Raw genomic sequence first — 21,927 nt, 5'->3', positions numbered from 1 at the left:
GGCTAGTTGGTTTCATTAGATTTTCCTTAGCATTGGCGGAGACGGGTCAGATCGCACTTCCTGTGAGGGAGTGGGTGTCCTCCGTGAACCCCATAGCATTTCGACCACTGGCTTCTGTCCACAGGTCCCCTGTAGCTAAGCTGCACTGTGATTAAAAGCAAACAGCAGTCTCCGGCTCCAGGGTGTCCCGAGAGCAGCTGAGACAGAACTAGGAGCTGCGACTCAAAGCCAGGGGCCCAGGAATCCGGGAGAGCACCCCCTATTCACGCAGGGCCAACTGTACGAGCACCAGGGCTGGGTCTGAGGGGTGGTCTCGGGTGGGCGTCTTCAGAATCCTGCCGGCTACGTTAAGTACATGTCGACATACGAAATTTCTAAACGCGTCAAGGATTTGTATAAGAACTCATTGGAGCCACACTGATGAGCTGGGGAGCAAGAATCCAGACGCCACAGAGAATGAGGTTTTGCAGTTTCGTGTACACACTTGAAATCACGGTGGGGCCCTGGCCGGTTTGGCTCAGCGGTTAGAGCATCGGCCTGCGGTCCGGAGAGACCCGGGTTCGGTTCCCGCTAAGGGCACGTACCTCGGTTGCAGTTTGTCCCCGGCCCTGGTTGGTCGTGCGGGTGGCAGCCACTCGATGTGTCCCTTTCACGTCGATGTTTCTCTCTCTCTCTCTTCCTCTCTCTCCCTCCCACTCTATCTGAACAAAAAATGGAAAAGTGTCCTCCGGTGAGGATAAAAAAAAAAAAAAATCCCGGTGGGAAGGTGAGGAGAAAAGCAGGTGGGGAGCGAGGTAGGAATTGGGTCCCAGGATCAGGAACCAGGCCGTGTGCTCTGGAGGGCGGTCACGTTGCTGAGGGGTCTGAGGAAGAGGCTTTTCAGAGCTGTGCTAACCAGGGGCACAGACACGATGGGCAGGGTTTGCTTGAGGCACAGAGATCCCTTTCTCTAAAGAAGTTACATGCCGCGGTGTCACCACCCAGCATGCCCTGCCCGGCAGGGATCTGGGGTCAGCTCTGCCTGCGCGGTTACTGCTGGTGAGACTGATCACAGGGTGTCTTTGTGCCCACACCATGGAGTTCAGAAAGGTCATTCCGCAGGCCAAGGATGGCACGGTTCCCAGGATGCCAAGGCCTGTCATCCCCGAATACCCATCTGAGACGGACGCAGCAGGAGGAGGTTCACAGCGCAGGCCTAGACCTGTGCAGTTATGTGTCCGCTTGCAAACGGGTCTCGGGCTCCGAAATTCTTGCAGCTCGGGGCCCCCAGCTCATCGGGCCAGCGCTTAGCCGTACAAGGTGGATTTCCACAGTAGCATCATGTACCTCTTCTCGTCGCTGCGAAACACAAACAGAAGAATAACAAAGGAACTTCTTCTCTTTTTCGTCTTTTCTCTTTTCTCCTTGTATAGCGAGCCTCACATGTATTAGGATGGGGGCGGGAGGGACAGTTCTAGAAAGACAGGAGACCAGTCAGCCCTTGCATAATGTATCTGTATGTTGGCAAACGTCTACCGTCTGCTCCCTGCTAGGACGTCCGCCAAGAGCAAGGATAAGGTGCTAAGGGAAGAGACACGCTCACCCCGCCCAGTCCTATAATTAGATGATTACACTGTACCAACATGTTACAATTAACAATACAGAGTGAAATGTCCTGACAAGGGACCAATCCACACCCATGTGGGAAGAATCTAACCTGGAATAAAGATTCTGAACTTCCTGTACATTAGGTTCCCCAGCTGTCAAAAATTATACCATCTCTGCCCAGTCGCAGAAGCCTATAAATATTAATTCATATTGCATAGTTCATTCCCTTTACAAGTAAAATATGCAAGAGCTCACATGTAGTTGATATAAAAATCCCATCCTTTTTTTTTTTTTTCACTTTAGGTGATTAAGAAACAGAGTGAATTGAGTTTTATGTACATTATTGGAACACAACCTCGAACAGGAGTATTTAAGTACGGATACCCGGCACGGATATCTAAAGCCTGAAAGTATTTTATGCAACTATTTCATTTGTGCACTTGAAGTATCTGCAAACGTCTGATTAGCATGGGCTCATTCTAAACCAGACCTGTTTTACAAGATACAATTCAGAAGACATTTTATGAAATCCAAACATGAATTATTATTTTTAAAATTGTATACCATTGGCAGGGACATCAGTGACTAACCAATCCTGCCAAAATTAAAAGTCTGGAATCAGTGAAATGATAGTCAACTGCAGCTGATGGCAGAGAAATAAATAATTAAAAAGCGGGCCCTGGCCGGTTTGGCTCAGCGGTTAGAGCGTCGGCCTGCGATCCAGAGAGTCCCGGGTTCGGTTCCCGCTAAGGGCACGTACCTCGGTTGCAGTTTGTCCCCGGCCCTGGTTGGGTCGTGTGGGTGGCAGCCACTTGATGTGTCCCTTTCACATCGATGTTTCTCTCCCCCCCCCAACTCTGAACAAAATATCGAAAAAATGTCCTCGGGTGAGGATTAAAAAAAAAACAACAACCCGTATGTGCTCAGCCCATGTGGTGCAGTGGTTAAGCATCAACCCATGCACCAAGAGGTTGCCGGTTCGAACCCCACATGCCCAGGATGTGGGCTCGATCCCCAGTGGGGGGCATGCAGGAGGCCAATCGATGTTCTCTCTCATCAATGTTTCTCTCTCTATCTCTCTCTCCCCCTCACTCAAACCAACAAAGAAAAAAATATATTTTTTAAACACCGTATGCAAGACCTTCAACTTCATTGAGTGTCAAAGCTCATTTCTTTTTGACTTCTATAGAACTCATCATCTTAGGAGAAACAAAAAAGTCTTTGTTGAAAACAACCACGCAACAAAACGCTTGTTACAAGTATAGCACACAGTTTCTGAAATCCTAAGGCGGGTTAGGAAAAAAAATGGTGCAAAATAAAACTCTTTTGGTGATTTAAAACTTTCTGAAAGTTTCTATATTTGCACAATAAAAGCATTTCGTGATGCAGACCAAGAGTTCCCGGAGAATCACTCTAGCTAACGCGTCTGCCTCGTGCAAAGGAGTAATCTGTGGAACTTATGATCCTTATCATGCTCTTTAGATAGGTTTTCATTATTCTCATCCGTCTCTTTTCCAAGGCCCCATTGATATTAGCCAATATCACTGTGTCTGTTTCCGAGGTATCACAGGACGGTCCGAGTGCAGACAGAGCAGGGACAAAGCCAGCATTCACTTCCACTTGCTGGACAGTCTCGGGCACCACCGTAGCCTGAAGCTGTACCGGAATGTCCCCCGGTCGTGTTGCGATGTGCCAAACAGTTTTAAAAGGAAGAGCACTCGGTGCCTTGAGCCATGCCTGCGTTTTCCTTCCCCTCCTAGTTCTGCACTAAAAGAAATGTGGAAACTATTTTGTTCCATCAAACGCTGAACAGCCTGTTTTGTTAAATCTGCTCCGTGTGACTGAAAAGAGTTTTTCGTCTGAATAGTCCCTCTCGAATGGGCTACAGCTGCTTTATCCCTGAGAACAGAAGTCATTTTTTCGCCTGAGCCGCAGCAGTTAGACCTAAAAATAACAGCAGCAGCTGCGGGGGGAGCCCTCGGTACAGCCCGCCCCGGGCCGGATGAAACCGAGGCGCTTGCTTCAATCAGCGCTGTCTCCAGGACAAACAAAACGGGTCTGGAGCCACAAACGTCACACAGGTTCTCTTCCTCCAAGTTAGCGATTTAGAGACGGGGATGTGCAGTCTCCCAGGGTCTGTGCGGTGCCCCTCCCGTCTGAGAGGATGACGCTGTCGCCCCTGTGTCCATGGGCTCTCATTTCCTCCCTGCGCAGGTGGCTGCCTTATACCCCAGCCCTGCTTTGTCGGGGACACCTTCGTGGAGACTGTGCACCCCCGTCTAATGCGCCAGTAGCACTCAGCACGGTGCACCTTCCGTGTTAGATTAGACAGGTGTTACCTGCGCACGTGGGCATGCTGCACACAGGTACTCTTGCAGACTACTTTGTAATGTCATTAACATGTATGTTATACACCCGATATACTTCTGCGTGCCGTTGCCATGCATGTAGATAAAAGTGTGTGTGTGATCTATGCAGGGACGGTTCTTTTAAGCACACTGGCCTTTACGAGAATCCTCAGGCGTCTGCCCCTGTTTTCTGCCTCCGCTGAGCCTGCACCTCTGACTCAGCTGTGCCTCAGATCTTTCTGTCATCAAGATGCAACCTTTTCCTGCTCCCCGCGTGAGGAATGCTGCTCCCTGAGGCCCCGAGGGTTCTTCTTTTAGGAGCAGCTCTGAGCTTGAGCTCTGGCTCCTCGGGTTCAAACCCCAGCACCGCCATCGGCCAGCCCCACCTCCACGGGTCACCTCACCTTGTGTACCTCACTTCTCAGGCGTCAAAGGACAGTCGCAATAGTCTTACCCGAATAAAATAAAACTGGCTGATACAGGTAGAGTGTTTGGATTGGGGCTTAGCAAATGGTAGGGACTCCATACACATGAGCTTGTCATTTATAAGGATAATATAAAAATGCTACTTTTCAGGACTTCACACGTAAACAGCGAGGCTTACTTGAAGACTATGTAGGGTATGAGAAGTGACGTTGAAGAATAATGGTAATCGGCAGGTGCACCAGGGAAGATTGGCTGCTTTGCTCCTTTTCTAGTTTTTCTCCCACAGACCACACATTTCTCCAGGAGCAGTAAACCGAGGCCTCCACCTGCCGCTGGCCCCGTGTGTCACAGTCACACCAGGGGCAGGAGTGGGCTCCGAAGCCAAGGGAAGCTCTGGCCACCCCACTTTCTCCTTTATTTAGCACTTAACCCTGTTGGACTAGCGAGAAGCCTCGGCTGGTTTAATTAAACCTGCACGGGCCACACGGTGTAGGAGAAACCGAAGCTCAGGTATTCAAGGTATTAAGTGAAAATCCCATAGGTGGGACTTTTCTAAGTAACTTACTTGAAAAAAACAAACATGACCAGTACAGATGAGCAATACGGAATAAATACTGTGCATGATCAGTTCCGTTTTGATCAGCTGTGGCTGCAGAACAAAATGTCACAAACTGGGGCCGATATGTACTTGTCATCATTCTGGAGGCTGGAGTCCAAGGTCAGGCTACTGGAGAGAGGCCTTCCTCCCGGCTGACGTCAGCCACCTGCGTGCCGTCTGCTCGCACGGCCTTTATTCGGCGCTGCGCTTGGAGAGAGAATCATCCCACTCTTCCTCTTTTATTTTTTAAAATATTTTTTCTTTATTGATTTTAGAGAGAGAGAGGAAGGGAGAGGGAGAGAGAGAGAGAAACATCGATGAAAGAACATCGACTGGCCGCCTCCTGCATGCCCCCCACTGGGGATCGGGCCCACAACCTGGGCATGTGCCCTGACTGGGAATCGAACTGGTGACCTCTTGGTGCAGGGTCGACGCTCAACCACTGAGCCCCACTGGCCGGGCCACATCCTCTGTTTTGAATACAGTGTCTGGCAGATAGAAGACACCCAATCAATGTTTGATAAATGAATGATTCGTTATCAAATCTTATATCCGCAGATGTTTTACTGGTGTCATTTTTTAAATTGCTCTGTCAGAATCCCAGTGTTCTTTTGTAATCATCAGAAGAACTTACTGTCTTAAAAAAATAAAAAAATGAAGTATGTTCTGTGTATATATGAGACTTTAGGGGAAACAGACTCCTTGCAAATACCAAAGTATCTGTTTGGGGGTTATTATGTCAAACTATTGAACCAAATGTTTGGTTGAACCAAACGTAGTTTTACATTGAACAGTATTTTTTTCAACGATTTCTGCCATTTTTATCATTTAGTGTCCCTTTCAAACACCTTAAAAATGAATTGTTGAATTTTATATAAATATCATATAGTATACTTGTGTTATTGTTATTATCATTTCTCCAGGGGAGAAAGGAAACCATAGATTTGTTTCTTACAGCTGATAAAAAGAAATTATGAATTACAAAGGAACTATTATTTTATTGTTTTAGACAAATTCCATTGTCTTTATTTTTTATTTATCTTTATTATTGAGAGTATGACAGATTTCCTCCCTTTGCCCCGCCCCCATCTCAGGCCTTCACCTCACTGTTGTCTGGGTTGATTGGTTGTGCGTATCTGCGTATAAGTTCTTTGGTTAATCTCTTCCTAGCCCCATGCCCTTCCCTCTGAGACCTATCAATCTGGTCCCTGCTTCCCTGTCTCTGGACCTATTTTGTCTTCAGTTTATTTTGATCATTAGATTCCACATATAAGTGAAATCATGTGATAATTGTCTTTCTCTAATTGGCTTATTTTGCTCAGCAAAATATTCTCCAGGTCCCTCCATGTCCTCTTAAGGGGTAAAAGATCTTTCTTTTTTACAGCTGCATAGTACTCCATTGTGTACATGTACCACAGCTTTTTTATCCACTCGTCTACTGGTGGACACTTGGGCTGTTTCCAGACCTTAGCTCTTGTAAATAGTGCTGCTATTGCTCCTTGCAGCCCAGAGACCCAGAAAGGTGTTACCAGAGAGCCCCTTGAGTCAGGGGGAGAGGCTGTCTCCACCTTGGTTCTTGTCATGCTCATATCCATGAATTTAAATGAATGACTCCAGATGGTTGCATTGTGATACAGCCAATTTATTTAAAAAAACAAAACATTAAAGCGTGCACATTGATTAAAGAAGCAAGGCACGCAAGCCTACACATCTGGTTTATGGAGCGCAGGCGGGCTCTCAGCTACTCTGAACAGCAAGTTGGTTGGGGGATTTCTGCCTTATATACCTTCCTGTCTTTAAGTTGTTGTTTTTTATTTCAATTTCTCTGCTAGAGAGCCTGGTACAGATTAACTCTGAAGGTCTCTCCTTTTCTTTGTAATAGCTTTTCTAGAATTTATGAGGAGCACCTGGCAATTAGATCCCAAGACTGCTGGTTTTTCTGTTTAAACAGTGGGATGAGATAAGACTGTACTTGCTTACCTTATACTTTCCGCACAGCTTTTTGGCTTTGTTTAATTTTCCTGACTCAGTTTCCCGATTCCATGTGTCCAAGAATTTTCCTAGCTTTTCATTGACCTATAACACTATAAACACGGGGGTGCATATATTCTTTCTGATTGGTGGAACTTCTATTTTAAAAACAACAAACAAAGAAACCAAGTGTTGAACTGTGGTTCTTTTTGTTTGTTTGTTTGTTTGTTTGTTTGTTTGTTTTTTCATTTAAAAGGAACACATTTGGGGTTAGAAGCACAAGTATAGTAAGTAGACTTAACAAGGTCTGAATTGAAATCCTTACCTACCAGGAAGAGTTCTTGACAAATAAATTCCACTCTATGAGTCCAAGTCTTCTCATTTATAAGGTAAGAGGCGAGACAACACGCCTTCTGAGGCTTCTTCCAACTCTAAAATTTGAATACTCAGTTGAAAGGTGTTGATTAGTGCCAAGAACACATCCTGTAGATACAACCGATGCTGATTTTATGTCTAGGTGAGGAATTCACCCGCCCAACTCCTGCACGATATATACCAACTTCTCCCCTCTCCTCACACTGTTATTCTAAAAGAATATGCGAGGAGTTGGGGGGGGTCAATTATTAGAGCGATTTTAATGTCTGTAGGATTGTTTCAGAGATAAGAAGGTCAGATAGAAATAATGATGATGGATTGTTTTTTTATTTTTTGTTTTTCCTTAGAATCAACGGTATTTATTCCCCAGTCGGAATACTCCGTTGAGGAGGATGTTGGTGAGCTGTTCATCCCCATCCGGAGAAGTGGGGACGTCAGCCAGGAGCTGATGGTGCTCTGCTACACCCAACAAGGTAGCCTGACCTGCCCCCCCGAGGCACAAATAAGCCCCTTTAACATGTTGGAGAGGGAACATCATGCTTTGAGAAGTATATTTTATCATTATAATTTTCATGGGGAAAATAAAAAGCAATGATCCGGAAGTCTTCCTTCCCTGCTGCACCTTGGAGGGTCCCTCCAAGAGGACCTGGGGGGTCCCTGCGGCCGCTGGCTGGAACACCTGACCCAGGTGGCTGCCTACGCAGTGCTCATGGGTGGCAAGAACCCGAAGCCCCCGCCCCGTCCTCCGCCCAAGGCTGCCCAAGGAGAATGGAGCAATTATTAAAAAACAATAGAAAACATTGTCCAGCCGGTGTGGCTCAGTGGTTGAGCGTCCACCCTGCACCAAGAGGTCGCCAGTTGGATCCCGGTCAGGGCACATGCCAGGTTGTGGGCCCGATCCCCAGTGGGGGGCGTGCAGGAGGCGGCCAGGCCATGTTCTCTCTCCCTCCCCCTTCCCCTCTCTCCGAAATCCATAAAGAAACACATTGTGTGTTCTCTGTGCCCCAGGAACGGCCAGCGGCACCGTGCCCACGTCCGTCCTGTCCTACTCCGACTACATCTCGCGGCCCGAGGACCACACCAGCGTCGTGCGCTTCGACAAGCAGGAGCGCGAGAAGGCCTGCAGGGTCCTGGTCATCGACGACTCCCTGTACGAGGAGGAGGAGACGTTCCGCGTGCTGCTGAGCATGCCCATGGGCGGCCGCGTGGGCTCCGAGTTCCCCGGCGCGCGGGTGACCATCCTCCCCGACGAGGACGACGGTAGGACCGCGCGCTGACCCCTCGCGGCCGGCGGCCGGGGCGCAGCTTCCTGGCCGCGCGAAGGTCTCCGGCGCGTCCCCCGGCGCGTCCCCCGGCGCTTGGGTGTCCCGCGTGACGGCATTGCGGGTGGGCTGCCTCGCACGACGGGTCTTTCTTAGGTTCAGGGTTTGAAAGGGCGGGGTCACACCCGTGTGGCTCGCCCCTCTGTGCAGTTTCTGTCGTGCGCTCCCCGCGGGTGGTGGACTTTGCCAAGGTGATGGCGCGGAGGCCGCTCGGAGCAGCTGGGCCTCGGGGCGTGGGTTTGGCTCTGCTCTGAAAGCCTGTGGGGTCACTTGAACCCCCGCGTTTGAACTCGCGTTTCAAAGGAGCCCATCGCCTCGAGGCTGTTAAACGATTAATTAGCAAGGTAATACACACATGGAAGATTAAGCACAGTGGGCATCTCGGACCCCCCAAATAGGGTGCTCCCCAGACTGCTCTCCCGCAGGGAAATGGCATTTGTACCAGACCGTCCCTCCTGCATAGAAAAGGGAGTCTTCATGTGCCTTGTTCTGGAAACACTTGTTCTTTCTTCTGAGAAATGAGAGAACAAGAGGAAGATTGTGAGGGATCTGGTGGGAAAAGTGAGAGGTGAACCTAGAGAGGACTCTCCCGGGACGTGAATATTTTCCTTTTCCCTCTTAAAACTATCCTCGTGGGAGACAGAAGAGGAGGAACTGGTAGGGCCAATTTTTTGGTTCGGGAAAAGCTGGATTAAGACTCAAAAGACTTTAATCTGAAGTTACCTTAAAACTCAGGAAGTGTTTGCCTCAAATTTAGACAATACCCTCCATGTATACACTACTCTAAGACATTTAAAGGTTGCTTTGGATTTTCTAGTTTAATACAATAATTCTGTTGTATATTTAAGTAAATACAGAAGTTTTATTTCAAATTCAACTGCTCTTTGAATGTACCCCAAAATAGAACTAAAATCCACTCTGAATGCCCATCGACATTCTCACTATTTTTATTAATATAGAAAGAAAGATCTGAATGGATTTAACATTTAAGGTTTAAAATGGAATCTATGAAAAATTTATTTCAGTTTGTTTTGTTGGGAAAATTTTTTTCCCATGAGATTGCTATGGGATGCATATGAGGGGAAAATAAAGAAAAATATTGTTATTGAGGTATAATTGACATATAGCATTACATTAGTTTCAGGTGTGCAACATAATGATTCAGTGTTTGTAGATATTGGGAAATGACCAACACAGTAAGTGTAGTTAACGTCCCTCGCCATGCATCGTTCCAAAAATCCTTCTATTCCTTCTGAAGAGAATGTTCAAGATTTAGTAACTATTAAATACTATCAGCAACTTTCAAACATTTAAAACAGTGTTATTAAGTATACTCACCGTATTACATCCCCATGACTAATTTATAACTAAGTCGGTGCCTTTTAACCTGCTTTACCCATTTTGCCCACCCCCACCTCCTGCCTCCAGCAACCAAAACATCTCTTTTCTGCATCAATGAGCTTTTTTTTTTTTTTTCCTTTTTAGATTTCACACACAAGTGAGATCATTTGCTATTTGTCTTTTCTGATTTCCTCAGCACAATGCCCTCAAGGCCCATGCATGTTGTTGCAATTAGCTAGATTCCTTTTTATTATTATTTTTTTAATGAATAATATTCTGTTGTGTATATATGCCACATTTTTAAAATGCATTCATCCATCTATCAACGCTTAGGTTGTTTTTATATCTTGGCTATTGTAAAGAATGTTTGAGATGATATCTCACTGTGCTTTGATTTGCATTGCCCTGGTGATTAGTGAGATTGAGCTTTCTTTTGGCCATTTGTATGTCTTTTCTGTCAAATGGCTATTCAAATCTTCTACCCGTTTTCTAAAACACATTGTTTGGGGTATTTTGCTATTTAGTTATATGAGTTTTTTATATAAATATTTTGGTTGTTAACTTCTTATCAGATATATGTTTTGCAAATATTTTATTCCATTTCGTGAGTTGCTCTTTTACTTTGTTGATGGTATCCTTTGGTGTGCTGAAGATTTTAGTTTAATGAAATCCCACTTTTTTATTATTGCTTTGGTTACTTTTGCTCTTGGAATCGTATCCAAAAAATCACAGCTAAGACCCATGTCAAAGGTGTGCTGCCTGTTTTCTTCTGGTTTTTACAGTTTCAAGTCTTGCCTTGAATACTCTCTTTCTTTTAGTTTATTTATATTTTTATTGAATTTATTGGGGTGACAATGGGTAATAAAATTATACAGGTTTCAGATATATAATTTACGGTACATTGTCTGTATATCATATTGTATGTTTACCCCCAAAGTCATGTCTCCTTCCCTCACCATTTATCCATCTTCACCTTCTACTTCTCCTTCTTCCCTTCCCTTTGGCAATCACCATACTGTGGTCTGTGCCCATGAGTCTTTCCTTTATTTTTCTTTGCTTAATCCCTTCACCCTTCTCACCCAACTCCCTCCCTTGGGACAGCTGCCAGTCTGTTCCTGTGTCCACGAGTCTGTCTCCATTTTGTTAGTTTATTTTGTTCATTAGAAGTCATGGTACTTGCCTTTCTCTGACTGGCTTATTTCACTTAGCACACTACTCTCTAGGTCCCTCCATGTTGTAACAAGCTGTAACATTCAAGCCTTTAATCCAATTTCAGCTAATTCCTGTGTATCACGTAAGATGATTTTCAGTTTCATTATTTTCCTAGTAGTTTTCCCACAACCATTTATTGAAGAGACTGTCCTTTTCTCCTTGTATATTCTTGGCTACTTTGTTATAAATTAATTGACCACATATGTGTGGGTTTATTTCCGGGTTCTCCATTCCGTCCTATTGGTCTATGCGTCTGTTTTTATGCCAGTACCATACTGTTTTGGTTACAATAGCTTTGCAGTATAGTTTTAATTCAGGCACCATGAAGCCTCCAGTTTTGTTCTACTTTCCCAAGATTGCTTTGGCAATTTGGGGACTTTGTGATACCATGAAAATTTTAGAATTGTTTGTTCCATTGCTGTGAGGGAAAAAAAGCCATTGGAATTTCAATAGCAATTACATTGAATCTGTAGATTTCATTGACTAGTGTGGACATTTTACAAAATTAATTATTGTGATCTGTGACAATAGAATATCTTTCCACTTGTTTGTGTCTTCTTCAATTTCTTTCATACGTGTCGTATGGTATCAGTGGACTGGTCTTTTACTTACTTGGTTAAATTTATTCCTGGGAGCCCTGGCCGGTTTGGCTCAGAGGTTGGAGCGTCAGCCTGCGGTCCTGAGAGACCCGGGTTCGGTTCCCGCTAAGGGCATGTACCTCGGTTGCAGTTTGTCCCCAGCCCTGGTTGGTTGTGCGGGTGGCAGCCACTCAATGTGTTCCTTTCACATCGATGTTTCTCTCTCTCTCTCTGTTCCTCTCTCTCCCTCCCACTCTACCTGAACAAAAAATGGAAAAATGTCCTTGGGTGAGGATAAAAAAAAATAAAAAAATTTATTCCTGGGTATTTTATTCTTTTTGATATAATTTTAAAATGGGATTTTTTTTCAATTTTACTTACTTTTAAAAGATTTTATTATTTTTTAATTATAATTGACATACAATATTATATTAATTTCAGGTTTGCAACACAGTGATTAGGCATTTATATAACCTACCAAGCGATTACCCCAATAAGTCTAGTACTCATTAGACACTGTACAGAGTCATTACATTACTATTGACTATATTCCTAATGCTTTGCCTTACACCCCCTTGACTGCTTTTATAAATGGCAATTTGTATATATTAATCCATTGCCCTTTTCATCCAGTCATTTTCCCATCCTCTTTGTATCTATCTATGTGTTGGATTCTGTTTTTTATTCATTTATTTTATTTTTAATATTCCATATGTAACTGAAATCATATATTATTTGTCTACTCTGTTGGACTTATTTCACTTACCATAATACCCTTTAGGTCCATCTATGTTGTCATAAATGGTAAGATTTTATTTTTTTGTCCAGTCAAGTAATATTCTATTGTATATATGGACAACTTCTTCTTTATCCAGATGTCTATGAATTAAGTTTATTTTATATCTTGACCATTATAAATGATGCTGCAATGAACATAGGGGTACATATATATTTTTCTTAGTTAGTGTTTTAGGTTTTTTCCAGATAAAAACCCAGAAGTGAGATTGCTGGGTCATATGGCGTTTCTATTTATAATTTTGGAATTTATTCTCATTCTGACAGTTGTGAGGTGATATCTCACTGTGGTTTTGATTTCTTTTTCCTTGTGGATTAGCAATTTTTCATATTGCCCATTTGTGTGTCTTCTTTGAAGAAATGTCTACTTCCTCTGCCCATTTTTTAATTGGATTGTTTGACTTTTCAGCTGCATGAGTTCTTTATATATTTGGATATTAACCCCTTGTCAAATGTATCATTGGCAAATATCTTCTCACTTTATGTATCTTCTCTTTTCATTTTGTCAATGGATTGCTTTACTGTATAATTTTTTTTAGCTTCAGGTAGTCCCAATTGCTTATTTTTTCTTTTGTTTCTCATGTCTGAAACATATTCAAAAATATATATATTACTAAGACTATAAGTCAGAGAGTTTGCTGCTTATGTTTTCTTCTACGCATTTTTATTCAAATCTTACATGTAAGTCTTGAATCCATTTTAAACTTATACTTGTTTATGGTATAAGAAAATGGTCTTAATTTCTTCTTCTTTGCATGTATCTGTCCAGTATTTCCAACACCGTTTATAAAAGAGACTGTCTACCCCGTTGCACATTCTTGCCTCCTTTGTTATACATTAATTTAACATATAGGTATGGGTTTGTTTCTGGGTTCTCTGTTTTGTTCCATTGATCTGTGTTTCTGTTTTTATGCCAGTACCATGCTGTTTCGGTTGCCATAGAACTTGTCGTAGAGATTCATATCAGTTAACATGATGCCTCCCATTCTGTTCTTCTTCATCAAGATTGCTTTGGCTGCTTGGGGTCTTATAGTTCCATATAAACTAGAATTTTTGTTCCAGTTCTGTGAAACATTTCAACAACACTCTGTTAGTGATTGCTTTGAGTCTATAGATTGCTTTAGGTAGTATGGACAGTTTAAGTGTGTAATTCTTTCTATCCATAAGTACTGTGTACGTGCTCATTTATTTGTATTTTCTTCAATTTTTTTCTTCAGTATCATAATTTTCTGAGTACAGATCTTTTACCTCCTTGGTTAAATTTATTCCCAGTTGTTTTAAATTTTGATGCAAGTGTACATGGGGTTATTTTCTTAATTTTGCTTTCTGATAGTTCATTATTGGTGAATAAAAATGCAACTAATTTGTAAACACTAATTTTGTATTCTGTTACTTTACTCAATTCATTTGTAAGTTCTAGCATTTTCTTTTACTATTTTTTTATTCTTATTTTTCTCCCAACACTTTATTTTGAAATACTGCAAACCTACAGAAAAGTTTGAAGAATAATACAAGGACTTGAGCCTTCACCTCGATTCACAAATTGTTAACACTTTATTCCTAAATATACCATTATGTCTGATCTAAGACATCCTTCTACGTAAAGCACAACCATATCCAATACATTTATTAATTCTTTTCCTTTTTTTTTTTAAATCAGCACTTGAGGATATTTTTCCACAGATTTTAGGAAGTAGAGAGGGAAAGAGGAGGAGAGAGACAGAGCCAGAGAGAGAGAGAGAAAATCATAAATGTGAGAGAGACACATCCATTGTCTGTCTCCTGTTAGCATCCCGACCAGAGCTGGGGATTGAACCTGCAACCCAGGTACATGCCCTTGACCAGGAATCAAACCCATGATCCTTTGGTTAGTGGGTGAACATTCGTTAGAATGTGATTGGCGTGAACCATTAAGTCACACCAATCAGGGCAAAAAAAAATTATTATTAATGAGATAATATGTTTTTTAATTCCCAGTTGGCTCAAAATATCCAACACACCTGAGGGAGGTATCCCTCTAAATTATGTTCCGATCGACGATCTTATATTGCTTTTGATTATCATGTTTCTTCACTTTAGATTTCCTTTCATGTAGAGTCATCCCCCCTGTGTAATGTTTCAGGATATTGACATTTTTGAAGAGTCTAGATCAGTTGTTCAGAATGGCCTACACTTTGGAGATGGCTGAGGATTACCTTACTGTGGCAAGAATCTCACACAGATGATGTTGTGTATTTTATTTTATATTAAATCAGGTACCTGATATCAGTTTGGCCTGATACAGGACATACTAATTTTGATACCTTGGTTTAAGTCATGTCCATTCAAAAGTACCTTTTTCCCTTTGTAATACTTAAGGGATCTGCAGAATAATTTTTATTTCTACTTTAAATTTGTATTTATCTTTATTGTTGAGAGTATTATAGATGTGCACCATTTTTCCCCTGTTGCTCCCCTCCACCCAGTTCCCAGCCAACCCCACACCTTCATCTTGTTATTGTCTATGCCCGTGGGCTGCTCATATATGCATATATGCAAATAAGCTATTTGGTTCATCTCTTCCCTCCCCCTCACCCCCATTCCCTCTGAGAACCTTTAGTCTGTACCATGCTTCTTTGCCTCTGGACCCGTTTTGTTTGTCAATTTATTTTTTCATTAGATTCCACATATAAGTAAGAGCGTATCATACTTGTCTTTCTCTGGCTGGCTTATTACACTCGCATAATACTATCCAGGTCCATCCACGCAGTCTCAAAGGGTAAGAGATCCTTCTTTTTTATGGCTGCATAATGTTCCATTTTTATCTACTGATCTGATGAGCACTTTGGGCTGATTCCAGATCTTAGCTATTGTAAATAGCACTGCTATAAACATAGGGGTGCATATATTCTTTCTGATTGGTGTTTCGGGATTCTTAGAATACATTCCAGGATGTGGGATCACTTGGTAAATGGCAATTTCGTTTTAACTTTTTAAAGAAACACCATAATGTTTTCCATAGTGGCTGCACCAGTCTGCATTCCCACCAGCAATTTGATAGGGTCCCTTTTCTCCACACCCTCACTAGCGCTTGCTGTTGGATGGTTTGTTGGTGGCAGCCATTCTGACAGGTGTGAACAGATACCTCATTGTCACCTAATTTGCATTTCTCTGATGATTAGTGACTTTGAGCACTTTTTCATGTATCTCTTGGCTGTTTGTATGTTCTCTTTGCAAAAGAATCTATTTAGGTTGTTTGCCCATTTTTTAATTGGATTGTTAGTCATCCTTTTGTTGAGTTGTATTTATTCTTTATATATTGTGGAAATTAACCCCTTACCTGATATATCCTTGGCAATTATGCTCTCCCATGCAGTGGGTTTTCTTTTCATTTTGTTGATGGTTTCTTTTGCTGTGCAGAAGCTTTTTAGTTTGATGTAGTCACATTTGTTTATTTTTTTCTTTGTTTTTTTACCCTAGGTGATGTATCAGTGCAAATTTTACTAAGACACTGCTGCTGTGTTTTCTTCTAAAATGTTTTATGGTTTCACAATTATAATTAAGTTTGCTACCCATTTTGAGTTTATTTTTGTGTATGTTGTAAGTTGGTGGTCCAGTTTCTCTTTTTTTTTTTTTGCATACACCTGTCAGTTTTCCCAACACCATTTATTGAAGAGACTGTCTTTACTCTTGCCTCCTTTGTCAAATATTAATTGTGATGTCTTGGGTCAATTTCTGCGTTCTCTGTTCTGTTCCATTGATCTATATGCCTCTTCTTGTGTCAGTACCAAACTTTGTTGATTATAATAATTTTGTAGTATAACTTTAGCCTGTATTTTGATCCCTCTAACTTTGTTTTTCTTTTGAAGATTTCTGTGGCTATTCAGGGACTCTTTTGGTTTCATATACATTTTTGGATTATTTATTCTACATCAATAAAATATGCTGTGGGTATTTATTTAAATAGGGATTGAATTGTATCTATAGATTGCTTTGGGTATTGTGGACATTTTAATAATGGTAGTTCTTTCAATCCATGACAAGGAATACGCTTCCACTTGTTTGTATCTTCCTCTGTTTCTTTTTTCAATGTTCTATAGTTTTCTGAGTGTAGGTCTTTTACCTCCTTGGTTAAGTTTATACCTAGGTGTCTTACTTTTTTTTTTTTGTTTGCAATGGCAAAAGAGACTGCTTTCTTTAGTTTCTCTTTCAGAGAGATCACTATTGGTGTACATAATGCCATTGAATTCTGGATGCTAACTGTGTATCCTGCTACTTTGCCAAATTCACTTCAAAACTCTAGCAGTTTTTTTGGTGGATTCCGTAGTGTCTTCTATGTACAAATCATGTCATTTGTAAACAATAGTTTCCTTTCTCCTTTCCAATTTCGATGCACTTTACTTTTCTGCTTTTCTTACCACGGTGACTAAGATTTCCAGTATTGTGTTGGATAAGAGTGGAGACAGCAGGAATGCTTGTCTTCATAAGGGAAACATTTTTAGTTTTTTCCCATTGACTATGATGTTGGCTTTAGGTTTGTCATATACGGTCTTTATTATGCTGAGGTATGATCCCTCTATTCCCACTTTGCTGAGAGTTTTTATCAAAACATGGTGCTGGATGTCGCTGAACGTTTTTTATGCATCACTGATATGATCATGTGATTTTTACCCTTCACTTTGTTACTGCGATGTATCACAGTGACCGATTTGCAAATGTTGTACCAGCTTTGCATCCCTGGAATAAATCCCACTTGGTTATAGTATATGATATTTTTAATGTATTGCTGGATCTGTTTTGCTAATATTTTGTTGAGGATTCTAGCTTCTATATTCATCAGGTATATTGCTCTGTAATTTTCTTTCCTTGTAATGTCTTTATCTGGTTTTGATATTGGAATAATGCTGGCCTCATAAAAAGAGTTTGGAAGTCTTTTTTCCTCTTAATTTTTTTTTTTGGCATAGTTTGAGGATAGGTGTTAGTTCATCTTTGAATGTTTGGTAAATCTTCCCTGTGAAGCCGTATGGTCCAAGACTTTGGTTTGCTGGGAGTTTAATGATTACTGCTTCAGTTTCTTTAGTTGTTAGTGGCCTATTCAGGTTTTTTGATTCTTCCTGATTGAGTTTTGGAAGTTTGTATGTTTCTAGGAAATTGTCAATTTCTCTCAAGTTGTTAAATTTGTTACCGTATAAGTGTTCAAAGTATTTTTTTTAACATCCTTTGTATTTCTGTGGTGTCAGTTGTTACTTCACCTTTTTCATTTCTAGTTTTATTTATTTGTGTTCTCTCTCTGTTTCTCAGTGAGTCTGGCTAACAGTTCATCAAACCTGTTTATCTTTTCAAAGAACCAGCTCTTGGATTCTTTGGTCTTTTATATTGTTGTTTTAGTTCCTATGTCATTTATTTCCACTCTGATCTTTATTATTTCCTTTCTTCTACTTACTCTGACTTTGTTGTTGTTCTCTTTCTAATTCATTTAGTTGTAGGGTTACGTAGTTTATTAAAGAGTGTTCTTGTTTCTTGAGGTAGGCCTGTAGTGCTGTGAACTTCCCTTGGAGGACTGCTTCTGTTGTGTACCATATATTTTGGATTGTTTTGTGTTCATTTTAGTTTGTTTCCAGGAAGTTATTGATTTCTTCCTTGATCTCATTGGTAATCCATTCATTGTTTAATAACATGCTATTTAGCCTTCATATGTTTGAATGCTGGGGGTATTTTTATTGTCGTTGATTTCTAGTTTTATGCTACCCTAACCCTAACCCTATCCGAACCCTAACCCTATCCGAACCCTAACCCTACCCTAACCCTAACCCGAACGCAAACCCGAACCCTAACCCTAACCCTAATTCAAGATGCTTGATATGATTTCAACCTTCCTGAACTTGTAGATACTTATTTTATGTCCTAGCATGTGGTCTATTTTTGAGAATGTCCCATGTGCACTTGAGAAGAATGTATATTCTGCAACTTTGGGGTGAAATTTTCTGAAAATGGCAATTAAATCATTCTGATATAGTGTTTTGTTTTAAGGTCCCTGTTTCCTTGTTGAACTTTTGTCTGGAAGATCTATCCATTGATGTCAGTATGAGTTAAAGTCCCCTACTATAAGTGTATTGCTGTCAATCTCTCTCTTAAAGTCCACCAATACCTTTTTATTTTATTGAGGTGTTTCTATACTGAGTGCATATATGTTTACCAGGGTGATAGCCTCTTCTTTATTTATCTTTTTAGCATTATGTAGTGGCCTTCTTCATCTCTTGTTATGGCCTTTGCTTTGAAGTCTATTTTGTCAAATAAGTATTACTATCTCTGCTTTTTTTTTTTTTTTTTCATTTCCATTTGCATGGAAAAATATTTTTATTCTGTCACTTTCATCCTGTGTGAGTCTCATATTCTCAGGATGGTCTCTTGTGGACAACATATATGGGTAATGTTATCCCTTCAGCTACCTTATATCTCTTGATTGGAACATTTAATCCATTTACTTTAAAAATTATTATTGATAGGTGCTTATTTATTGCCATTTTTATTTTTTATGGCTATATTCCTCTCTCTATATTCCTCCTCCTTTCTTCTTCTTCTTCTTCTTCTTCTTCTTCTTCTTCTTCTACTTCTGTATGGGGATTTCTTTATTTCACTTTCATTTTTTAATAATAGCCTTGCTGAATAAAGTAGTTTTGGTTTTTGATCCTTGCTTTTCATTATTTTAAATATTTCAGGCCATTCCCTTCTAGCCTGCATTATTTCTGTTAAGGGAGTAGCTGAACACCTTATGAGAGCTTTCTTGTAGCTAACTGATATTCTCCTTATTGCTACCCTTAGGATTCTCTTTTTGTTGTCAATGTTTGCTATTTCAATTATGATGTGTCTGGGAGTGGGTCTTTTTGGGGTTCATCTTTATTGGTACCCTCTGTGCTGCCTGAACTTGTATGTAGTTTCCCTTCACCAGCTTAAGGAACTGTCCTGTTATTATTTCTTCAAACATATTTTCTATCCCTTGCTCACTTTCTTCTCCTTTCAGTACCCCTATGATGTGGATGTTGTTTTGTATGGTCTTGTCCCCAAGTCCCTTAAACAGTCCTCATGCTTTTTAAGTATTTCTTTCATTTTGTTGTTCTGATTAAGTGGTTTGTTTTGTATGTTGTCTTCTAATTCACTTATTTGATCCTCTGCTACATTGAGCCTGCTTTTAATATTTTCCAGCGTATTATATTTTTTTAATAAAATTTTTATTGTTGAGAGTATTACAGATGTTCCTGTTTTTCCCCTTCTTCTGGTTCCTGTCCCACCCCAGGCTTTTACCACCCTATTGTCTGTGTCCATGGGTAACGCATATATGCATTTAAGTGTCTTGGCTAATCTCTCCCCATATGTCTTCTCCCTTCCCTCTGAGGTTTGTAAGTCTGTGCCATGTTCCCATGCCTCTGTTTCTGTTTTATTCATCAGTATATTATGTTCATTAGAGTCCACATATAAATGATATTATGTGACACTCTTCTTTTTCTGACTGGCTTATTTTGCTTAACATAATACTCTCCAGGTCCCTCCATAGTCAGTGCTGTCTCAAAGGGTAATAGATAATTCCTATTTAAAGCTGCATAGTATTCCATTGTGTAAATGTACCACAGCTTTTTTTTTTCTTTTATTGATTTTAGAGAGAAAGGAAGTGAGAGGGAGAGAGAGATAGAAACATCGATGAGAGAGGATATTGATCGACCACCTCCTGCATGCCCCCCACTGGGGATCAGGCCCACAACCTGGGCATGTGTTCTGACCAGAAATCAAACTAGCAACCTCTTGGTACATGGATCAATACTCAACCACCGAGCCACACCGGCTGGACTACCACAGCTTTTTAATCCACTCATCTACTGATGAGCACTTTGGCTGATTCCAGATGTTAGTTATTATGAATAGCACTGCTATAAATATAGGGGTGTCTATATTTTTCGGATTGGTGTTTTAGGATTCTTAGAATATATTCCTAGAAGTAGGATCTTTGGGTCAAATGGCAGTTTAATTTTTAATTGTTTGAGGAAATTCCATTCTGTTTTCTATAGAGGCTGCACCAGTCTGCATTCCCACCAACAGTGCACAAAGGTTCCCTTTTTTCTACACCCTCATCAGCACTTGTTGTTTGTTGATTTATTAAGGGCAGCCTTTTTGGTCAGTGTGAGGTGGTACCTCACTGTCATTTTAATTTGCATCTCTGTGATGATCAGTAGCTTTGAGCATTGTTTAATATGTCTCTTGATCATTTGTGTGTTCTCTTTGGAGAAATTTCTGTTCAGGTCCTCTGCCCATTTTTTAATTAGATTGTTTGTCTTCCTTTTGTTAAGTTGTATGAGTACTTTGTATGTTATGGAAATTAATCCCTTATCAGATGTATTGTTGGCAAATATGTTCTTCCCAAGAGTGGGTTCCCTTATTTTTCAAAAATATGTTTTTATTGACTTTTTTAGAGAGACAGTGAGGGAGAGAGATAGAAACATTGATGTCAGAGATAAACATCAGTCAGCTGCCTCCTTCACACCCCCTACTGGCGAGTGAGCCCGCAACCCAGGCATGTACCCTGACTGGGAATTGAACCCAGAACTCTCAGTCCATGGGACAACACTCAGTCCACTGAGCCACACTGGCTGGACTCCCTCTTCATTCATTGCTGGTTTCTCTTGCCATGCAGAAGCTTTTGAGTTTGATGTAGCAATATCATTTGTTTATTTTTTCTTTTATTTCTCTTGCCCTAGGCATTATAGCAGTGAAAATTCTACTACGTAATGTCTGAGATCCTACTGCCTACATTTTCTTCTAGGATTTGTATTGTTTCACAACTTACATTTGAGTATTTCATTTATTTTGAGTTTATTCTTGTGTATGGTGTAAGTTGATGATCTAGTTTCATTTTTTGCACATACTCATCCAATTTTTCCAACACCATTTATTGAAGAGACTGCCTTTACTCCACTGTATGCTCTTCCTCCTTTGTCAAATATTGAGTCTAATGACTTGGGTCAATTTCTGGGTTCTCTGCTCTGTTCCATTGATCTATATACCTGTTCTCATGCCAGTACCAGGCTGACTTGGTTACAGTGGCTTTGTAGATTGCTGCAGCTATTCAGGGTCTTTTTGGTTCCATGTACATTTTTGGAGAATTTTTCTAGATCTGTGAGCTATGCCATAGATATTTTGTTTTAATTTTTTATTATTGAAGGTATTACAGATATCCCCCTTATTTCCCCCACTGACCCCCTCCTCCCTGCTCCCACCCACCTCCTGCTTTCCCCCACCTAATGTCTGTGTCCATTGGTTGTGCATATGTGCATATTAGTTCTATGGTGCCATTGGTGTTTCACTAGGGATTGCACTAAATATATATATAGCTTTGGATAGCAGGG

At 41.0% G+C, this 21,927-nt stretch overlaps 1 protein-coding gene across 1 annotated transcript in view; it reads left to right on the top strand.

Moving 5' to 3' along the window:
* FREM2 (FRAS1 related extracellular matrix 2) overlaps positions 1-21,927 on the top strand; it is a 261,505-nt gene that overhangs the window by 136,174 nt on the left and 103,404 nt on the right. The window contains exons 5-6 of the mRNA XM_036250166.1: positions 7,653-7,778; positions 8,314-8,565. Coding sequence (XP_036106059.1) covers positions 7,653-7,778; positions 8,314-8,565 — 378 coding nt within the window. The remainder of the gene's footprint in view (positions 1-7,652; positions 7,779-8,313; positions 8,566-21,927) is intronic.

The sequence above is a fragment of the Molossus molossus genome, unplaced genomic scaffold (genome assembly GCF_014108415.1).
Source record: "Molossus molossus isolate mMolMol1 unplaced genomic scaffold, mMolMol1.p scaffold_m16_p_9, whole genome shotgun sequence".
Classification (NCBI taxonomy): Eukaryota; Metazoa; Chordata; class Mammalia; order Chiroptera; family Molossidae; genus Molossus; species Molossus molossus.
Note: the sequence above shows the minus strand (reverse complement) of the source record. Positions and strands in the feature narration are given on the sequence as shown.